A 10,209-nucleotide genomic window follows, 5' to 3' on the forward strand; every position below is an offset into this window, starting at 1 on the left:
TTCATTACTCGTGCAACAAAGAAACAGGATTTTGTCGTATTTAGGATAAACTACCTGATTTAAGGATGAAAATGGTCTACTTAAAGTAGCATAAATTGCTTGATCATTGGATACAAAAGGTGTATTTAGCGGAAAAGCTGCCTAATTATATGTATTGATGCTAACAGTATACTGTATTCGATGTAAACTGCCTGATTTTAAGAAGCAAATGGTAGATTGAGTATAAACTGTTTGATTTGGGGATGTTTATTTAGTGTAAACTGCCTTATTTTAGGATACAAATGGTAATAGTGACCCTCCCCCTAGTACCAAGCGAATTTTCATCGTCGTTTCTATTCGATTTGTATGAAAAAATTGGACTGACTGCGTACTGTAATTTGCTGTATGTTGCAGTTTGCCGTATTTGATAGTATATCATACTGCACTTAAAGTCCTCTAAAAAAACTGAATGGGATTCATATTGACCACGGAGATTCTGCTAGATCATTATTCTGGAATCTTTGACCATAGACATGGGGCACTATATCTAAATTAGCTTGATTGAGATAGCATCGTCTTTGCTCAATATATTGACCTGGCTTTCCGTCATCATCGCTCTTGTTATTGCCTATATAGCCAAGTAATTGATCTTCATGATATGGTCGCCATTAAATAAGGTAAAGCTGCATGCATTGGTCAGACTTGCAAATTACGATTTGGCTTATGCTCTATGAATTGGAGCATAACTGGTTAACAGAAACTAGAGATTAAATGGAAGGATCATTAGAGCAATTCGTCAGTGTCTAACACTGTTTTCCAACTTGAGGAAATTTTCCTTGTTCTTGTACTTTCTCACTTGGTGCTACTGATTGCATATTGGAAACATATTTACCTACGTCCCTTGGAAAAAGTATCACGAATAGTTATCATGATGACGAAATTGTTGTCTAGTTTGTGAGCAGTGTACAATAAATCTACAGCCAACAAGTTTAATTTTCAATTGTTGACTTTCTTCGCTATGACATAGAATTAAAGCTTACAACAGTTTTATTTAACCATACGTGCAGTATAATTGCTTATAACATAAATAGTACAAGTAGACCATTTCATCATACCAGCCATCATCTGCAACGACTTTATTCAGCACAGCAGATTCGTCTACATTATGTAGTGTAGGCTTTGAATTATTATAAGACTTTCATTCTACATCACTATTGTAGTTAACTGAAAATCTGAAATCATTCTATCATCGTTTATAATTTGAGGTTTTTTAACAAGTTGTAACACTTACATGATAGAAACTGGAATAGAATTCAAAGGATGAAAGATATTTTCTAATAGTAATAATTCATCACCATCTCAAATGACTCAATGGTGCCGGTGACCTTTCAGTTTTCTCTTAATAATTCATAATCTATGCTCGTAACAGGATAAATAACATTTCATATTAAAATGAGATGCTACTTCAGCCAGCTGTAAGCATTCTTGATAGAATAGAAATGTGCTTGGAAGGCTGCAGTATAATGCCAGGATCTACCGTTGCAATATAATCTAACTTTGTACCCTAGGATCAGCATCTCGACTCATATTCCGTAAAATTGTTTACTATCATCTCAATGGAATACAGCTTGAACTTGCCACAAACTTATACAATCCTTGCTATTGGTTGTCGCGTTAGGAAACTCTAGTACCTACATGATTACTTTATATCTTTTTATAATGCAAGCAATTTATCGTTAAGTTGTAATCGGACTTTACATACCCTGATCTCATCATTATCGTCAAAGCCTTGTATCTGTAACAATGCGTACTATAACTATCTTATTCGCTGACAGCCTGAGTAATTATCAGTAACTATCCTGCTAATAAAAGTCCTTGCTTCATCCTCAATCTGTCTCTACAATCTATGTGAATTAAGACATAATATCAAGGTATCCACTATACATCGCTTGTAACCTTCCCCTCAATGAAATTCGATCTAATCTTCAAACATTGTTATACAACAATTGCAATTTATCGCTGCTTGTGGTAATGTATCTTAAATCAGAAATAATCAAATTCGATAGCTTAAAATGTTTTGCTTATCACATAAATTACTTCTTCAACTAAGAACAAGACTAGATAACTCTTGGAGAAGAGATCTCGTGCTTCTATACACTATAATGATTCAATTACATCGGTAATCTCTAATTTATCTTTATCAAGTTATTCTCATAGTCTCTGATGTCCAACTACCTACTGTAAATAGGACATTCCTAATCCAAGGTACAATATTTACTATAACTATTTAGCACGGATATGTATCAATCTTACGTATTTACATATCACCTAGCAATTTCCTATAATCTGTCAAGGTATTTCAAGGACTGCAATACATTGCTTTAACGAACTGTAAACTTATATGATAGATTACGAATGTCCTTAATTAAAGGTTGTAGCTTACAACTTCTTGTATTAACAGAGGCTAAATCATAGCATTAAAAACTCTCGTAAATGATGGTATTGTTAATGTTTTCCCTTTATTAATGTACTTTTGGTTAACATGATTGTGTTATTATTATTCCATTAGGTACCTAGTCCTTCAACATAGTGGCCTTTCGGGGCATTTACCTATTCTTTTCAGAGAACTACCAGGCGATCCCTTCATCGTGTTCGTATTTACTGTACGTATTTGTATACATCAACGTCAAACATTTTGTATTTCTGTAATATCATATATTACCTACTTTAGACTATGCAATACACTGGAACTATATCGAAGCATAATAATTCGTCAAAGTTCACAAAATGATAGTCTTCATTGATCATTTTAATATGTTATAGCTGCTATGAAAATCAAAATTTAGTTGATGGATGAATTCTATCATGGGAACATTGTATTAGCCGATTTTTATTTTCTCAAAGTATTGAACAAAATCCTCTTGCCTAAGTCCAGATTTTCTAATTTCAGATGGAGTCAACAATACGGAGGAATCATCCGTTTATGTTTCCTTTTCTATAGCCAACAAATCGCTGTAACTGACCCAGAATATATTAAGCATGTCTTAGTTACACGTATTGATAATTACCGTAAGCCTACACTGATGAAAAGGTAATTAAAAAGTATGGATACTGATAAAATCTCGTGTTATTTTGAAGATAAAAAATTGGCAAATTTTTGATGCTGGGATTTAACACCGAATTTGCTTTCATACTAGCTTCGTAGTAAATATTCTTGGCGAAGGACTTATCTTAATAGACGGTGAAAAGCATACTTCTGCTCGTAAAGTTATAAATCCAGCATTTAAATATAATGAAATTAAAGGTAAAAAGAGGTGGTCTTAAAGCTATCTAGTTAATGGTAAAAAATTTTCTAATAAGTATCGCTTTGATACTTTCTCAGTAGTTATCTAAGATCTTATACCTTTAAAGCTCTCATATAATTTCAAAGCTGCAGTATCACTAAATAAAATATGTAAATATTAGACTTGAACATTTTGCAAATAAAAAAGTCATACAATTATGTATTTCAGTTTCGTGACTGGGAAAAGATCTTGAACTGTATTCTTTCTGTTCGATGCTAGAGTTGGTACCCATTTTTCAAAATATTGCTCAAGATTTGATAAATTGCTGGCAGAATATAATTAACGAACATGGCGGTCAGAGAGCTACTTTGGATGTTCATAACGATTTATCGCGAACGACGCTAGATATTATATGCAAAATGTCCGTTTGATTATCACTGTAATTTATTAACAGATGAGACGAATGAGTTTGCAGTTGCATTTGTAAAGATTTCAGGTGGTTTTATGTAATAATATCTTCTTTAAGTAGCGTAAAGTATTTTAAGGTAGACGATGATAGAAGGTATAAAGGATTTTATTGAGATACAAGTTACAGGCTAACAATGATATGGTTGTTATAGATAAGGTATTTGAGATAGCAGGAATGTAGGAACTGACTAACGAGTTAGCGTACAAGGGTATTTATAGGTTTTAGATGGGATTGAGATAATGTCTTTATATGTATAGCATGTCGTCTATATGTAGTCATGATGTCGTACATTATGAATGTAATACAATACAGTACTTAAACGGTATATGATAAATATTCGTATATTAGGATATTACTATACTAGGCATCTTCTATATAAGATCATAATGTTACAGTTTTACTGTGGGGTAAGTTTAGGATACGTGTCTTCTAGAAATTTAGATCGCATTAATGTCTTATCGAGATTCTTTATTTCTTAATAAGTTTTATGCCGGGTTCAAAATATCTGCCTATTCCAAATAAAATGGAAGAAAATCGCATTTTTGTTTATTTGCCATAGTGCTGTCAAAAAAGTAATCGACGAAAAACTAGAGAAGACTGTTACAGGTACTAAAAAACAAATTTCTTAATTTAAATGTACATATTAACGTACATTGCATTAAATAGATCTACTGAATGCTTGTAACGTGAAGGCTTATATCTATAAACTCGCATCGAAATTTTCTATAGGAGAAGGAAAATGCTTATTAGATATTCTATTATCAATAAAAGACGAAGAAGGTAACGCAAGCTTCACGCCTAAAGAGCTACAATATCATATTATGACCTTTCTGATCGCAGGCCATGAGGTTAGGACAAATGTATAATTAGATAACTGACCTACATAATAATAGCAATAATAGTAAATGAGTATACGAGCCATTTAGTAACATTAATTTCTTAGCAATTTAAATACGATAACTGCATCCTGATCTTAATTAAGACTGCAAGTTCAGCTATGGCTTAGACATTACATGCACTGGCTAATAACTTTGACGTCCAAGAAAGGCTGCGTCAAAAAATTGGTAAGATTGTACGTCCAAATGATAACATAACATGGAACACCTTTGATGAATTGCCATACCTTGATAACGTTATTAAAGAGTTGCTTAGATATGTAATAATCTATAAAAATATTAAAGTGATTATTATGCGGCTTGCAAGAGTTGCATGTTTGACAAGAAAGTATTTTGAGTTCATTGTAATTCTTCGACAGACTTACATAATCTCTGTATTTTATCTTTTTTCAACCTACAGACTTTATCCACCAGTTCCACTTACTCTACGACAGACAATACATGACGATGAGATAGGGGGATATTTTGTTCCCAAAGGAACCGTTATTACGATTATACCACCCTATAGGTACTATGAGTACTAATGCACTTGTCAACAATAATATACGTTTTATACAGAAGGAAAATATCATGTACTGTAGCATTTGATTTATTATCATAGTTAAAATTTACACCTTTACACCTTACCACAGTATATATCTATAGTATGTGGCTAACTTTATGTATGCAAAATTTTGATTTTTAGTTACTACTTATAGTTAATTCGTTAGCTTTTGCAGGTTGTATATATAGATATTTTACATTCTTAAAATTTTGTAGGAATTCAAGGTGCTTCCAGAATCCTTTAAAATTTGATCCGGATAGATGGGACAACTCAGCTAAGAATATCAGTCCATATATTAATTTATCATTCCTTAGAGGTCCTCGAACTTGTATTGGCTCGAAGTTTGCAGAAACTGAACTTAAATGCATTCTATCTTTACTATTAAGTCATTTCTCTTTCCGTGTTGTTCTAAACCTGCCCGTTAAAAGAAAGTTAAGGACATCAATGAGACCAGATCCAACTTTGAAACTTATCGTTCTACCTGTGTCGTCTTAGTAATAGTTCAATCCTTACTATTCATTATCCTTAAATTTAGAAATTTTGATTTAGTGGAATTTGCTCCATATGCAAGCTATACGAGCGATCGCACATTAATATTGTCCCTCCTATCTAAACATTCAGCCATGTTTAATTCGCCCGGTAGTTTTTTGGCCAATTTTTCTGCTTCTTGAATTGTGATATCGGCATTTGTCCATTCACCTGGTTCTTTATTGCTGTCTTCCATGTCTGCATGAATATTTTAATTGAAGTTGATAAAGTTCATCTTAATCATTCGGTGCTAATTCAATTTTTGCTAGGGCTTCTTGATAACAATATAATACTTGTGGATAGTTGCAATTTCCTTCAAATATCAGGCCCTTTTCACGAAGAGATTTTATTTCGTCAACGATCGCCAGCTCAGTAGACTCATTAGCCATGTTATTAAATTCGAACATGAAGAAAGCCAAAATGTGAGAGAAAAAGGGCGTCTACGTCTTCTTCAAGCACGATAGATTTAATCTCTTCATGCTACTGTAGTTGTATCAGGATCTACCCTTAGTTTACCAATGTTAGCTACTTTCTACATAACATAAATCTTGTTAAATCTATTTGAGCAGAAACTGAACTTGAGATTGGTGAGGTTAGACACACCCTTAATCACCTAGTGACGATCAATAGCTCTAATACTGCTAGGGTTAAATGAAGATCAAATCGGTCGCATTAGACCCAGTATTATGATGTTGACGGTTGTTTCTACATCTCCTTTCAGTACAAATAGTGATTATAATCAGCTACAAGTCTATCAATTGGTTTAAGCATAATGTCAGCTATAACTTGACTTAAAATAAACATAAGAAGAAAATCGGTACGATACGTTACAACTACAGTAGTATCTAATTATCATAATAAGGAATAAACTATCATTATAATTTTCTCTATGATATAAACTTGACTATCTATAAAGTCTAATGAAGATGGCCCTTTTGCACCTATGTATAGCCGAGGTTGTAACCACCTGTTGAAACTTGTGCCAACGATTAATGTACTGAAAACTAGTGGATCATACAGTTCGTCGTTTCAATTTTACTTGTATATTACCACCAACGTTATCAGAAGGTGTCAACAGCCGAATTTTCGCTCATTTCCAATCTTTTATCGGAATGAGTCAGTAACTCAACAATTCTAGCTTGTAATTTACTTATTAGAGATAGATGGCCAATTGAGGAATGAGTTCGCAGCGAACGGTAATGTTCCTCGACGCTAAACATCAAAAACCTGGATACTGATTCCAAGTAATATAAGCTATAAAAATGATTACACCGTCTATGTTCAGTATGCATATAATGAGGCTGCAGTTGAATCTAAATGCTAAACTAATCTACATATAGTTTAATCATCGACCAATTCAAATTAAACTCCGTTGTAACTTGTAAGTGTACGATTTAAATACCGATACCAGTACAGTATAGGTTCCAAAAATAGTCGATCACTGCTGACTGCTGTATCCCTCAAATTTTCCAGAAATTTAAGTCGCTGCAAGTCAGAGCATCGTCTATGGTATACAATGTACATTGCACTCGTATTGGGAAGTCATGAACTACAGTGCATCTAGTTGTCTATGATAGAGTACACACAGACAGTAGAACATTATATGGGGTACATGGCATAGCGTGACTTTCTATATTTATTTTGATACTTATTTAGTAGCTCATAACCATAGACTGCCGTGAAAGATTCTATGCTAGAGTACAGATAACTATATACAGTGGGGTGTTGAGTTACTGTTAAGGTTAGAGGTAAAAATAGAACAGTAATTTACATATTAGAATACGGCAAGTTCATGGTATTCTGATCAGTAGTGATAATGTTTACATAAATACTATAGTAGTTTCCATATTGGGTTAATAATGGTCCGCTGTGAAATGTTGTTATTAATAATAATCTAAATAAGTGTACAAAATGGTAGAATGTTACTATGCTGATTATAGCTACGAATGCTACGAAAAGTATAGCATATAATTATTATTATATAACATATAAATAAAGTGCTTAACAACTTAAGATGCATGCGGTACGATACTTCTCTGATATACTTAAATTCATGATTGGATGTACCGTGTATACTCGCACAAGAAAGTTCCATGCAAATAGTAAGTTAATTAGATTCGTGTAAGGTCCGAACCTGAAGGATTAGTATTACCGTTTACTACTAATACCTAACAGAAAGCATATAAGCTAACAATTTAGATTATTCTAGTAGTTCTTTTTAGAAGTATTTAGTAATTGTATTCGGATAGAGTAGAGCTGCGTATGTACATCATCGGTGCACAAGATCTAATAAAGTTCTAATTTTCTACAAAATTTGGATCTTCGTGATTGATTATATCTCATTCCTGCACTTACATATACTAGCATGAAGTAAATTAATAGAGATTAATCAATCGACGTTAGTTACAATAATTCCTTTATAGTCTAAATTATCAGAGTAGATCACTTCTCGTAAATCTTTCAGATACATTAACATTGATTTGATTTTATGGTCACTTTTGTATAATTGATTATCTTGGGCCAAACTTACCATTTCTTGCACTGTTATAATATTATGCACTCGTACCCTTCTAATTTGATTCATGATAGAAGATATCACTTCATTATCTTCATCAAGGATAGATTTGCTTAATTTGGTAGCCATAATATACCGTCAAACAGAAACAGGTTTACGAATAAATAGTAACAATTGTTCAAATATCTTAAGAACATGATGTAAACGAAGACAACATTGCTGACGCAGATCTGAAGTTAATGGACTGGCAGATCAGGACTGCAATCAATAATAATACCAGAAGAGTAGCGATTGATCGTATAAGAAGGCATAGAAAACATTAATTCACAGACAAACTTATTGAATTGACAATCTTTTACTTCTACTTTTGAAATGCAATCACCATCAGAAGCTACTAGAATAACGATAGGTAACGTACATTGTGCATTATTTCCATCAATATTAATATTAATTTTGCTTTGGCTACTAATTTGGCTAGCTAATAATTAGGTGTTGATGAGTAAGCTATCGAATTCTGCTAATCACTTTATAAATGAGTAGTAATTAATTCTGCATTGGGTATATGACATCGACAAATACCCGAACATGTAAAGCAGCAACGACACTGTTGCTATACCTTGCTATGTTGACAATAAACAAGTTAGTTTCGTTACTTAGCTAAAACACGTCTTTAACGCGAAGCAACAGTTTTGTGCACTATAACTCAACAGTCTTAAATAGTTTGTCAGATAATGTAAAGTAAGGAAAGAAGGCTCCAGTAATACGAACCTTTCACTGTTGCTAAATGTATCAGCTATTACGGTTAACAATTTACGCTCAGTTACAGTCGTATCTCTAGCAGTATTCGATATATTTGCATTATTATGATACTAATTGTATCTTATGCGTTATTAATACGTGATTACTTCGTCTAGAAGCTTTAATTCACTTTCATCACTTAATTAATCAACATTCTATTAGAGTCAAATAATTATTTAATATACCATGCTGATAACACTGAATGATTTAGCGTAACAACTTTTTACTGCTCGTCTTCTGAATCTGTTTAACCATCGAAGATGATGGCTGCCACAAAACAGTCATAACAATACACGTGCAAGCAGTTTCTGTGACTAGGTAGATTACCCTGAAGAGTCTGAACTAGAACGATGCACCAAAAAAATCATCTCAGTTACCGATTAAGAAGCTGCATTTACAATTCCTCATCTGGTGAGCGCGGTCTACTGCTGTTATCGACATTACACGACATACAGCAGTAGATAGGCTTGTATTATAGCCATTGCTGTAAGTTACTCCGCTGTGCGTATCTTTATGTAGATTATTCATATCATGCTCCTACACTTTAATTTTAAATTATAAGTTGCAATGGCGACAACATAAAACTACGTACACATACTGGTATATAACTCAATAATGAATATAAATACTACCAAAGGCTTGAACCCTGTCTACTTTTATTCCCTTTCCATTGCGGATGCATCTACTGCAAAGCGCAATATTCTAACCAATATACTGTGGGCCTTTGCAACCATTTTTCATCTTGCCATGTAGAACCATGCATGAAGTTGAAGCTATGATAAGATGCAATACCTCGACGAGTAGGCACAACCTGAATAAGGGCAAGTTAGTATTATTTCTTGTCAACTTTTCATAAGGTATTTGAAACGTTCATTACTTTAGATTAGTAGCAATCAATGATTAATATTCCAACTGTAAGGGCCATTAGCGAAGAGGCTTACAGATAATATTACTCAAATATAGATTAGATTAGAGGTTAATTTAGTTGATTGGCTACTTACAAAGTAACCAAGTCCATAGTGCTACTCCTAGTCTACTTATCTAATATCCAAATCACAACAGCAACTCCTTAATCCAAACAATTATTCAAGACCAGGACCATGAGCAGCAATCATTGCAAGTTGTAACCTGAGCGATCTGTCTCTCCCATTACATTATTTTTTTTGTTTTAGAATCTATAGATTGTCACCATAGAC

The 10,209-nt window shown here is 33.2% G+C and overlaps 1 protein-coding gene across 1 annotated transcript in view; it reads left to right on the top strand.

Moving 5' to 3' along the window:
- Positions 1 to 5,020: 5,020 nt before the first annotated feature.
- TRIADDRAFT_5189 (uncharacterized protein) overlaps positions 5,021 to 10,209 on the top strand; it is a gene marked incomplete at both ends in the record, with an annotated part of 9,197 nt that continues 4,008 nt past the window's right edge. Inside the window, one exon of the mRNA XM_002115461.1 lies at positions 5,021 to 5,145. Coding sequence (XP_002115497.1) covers positions 5,021 to 5,145 — 125 coding nt within the window. The remainder of the gene's footprint in view (positions 5,146 to 10,209) is intronic.

Source organism: Trichoplax adhaerens, genomic scaffold (assembly GCF_000150275.1).
Source record: "Trichoplax adhaerens TRIADscaffold_11 genomic scaffold, whole genome shotgun sequence".
NCBI classification, from domain to species: domain Eukaryota; kingdom Metazoa; phylum Placozoa; class Uniplacotomia; order Trichoplacea; family Trichoplacidae; genus Trichoplax; species Trichoplax adhaerens.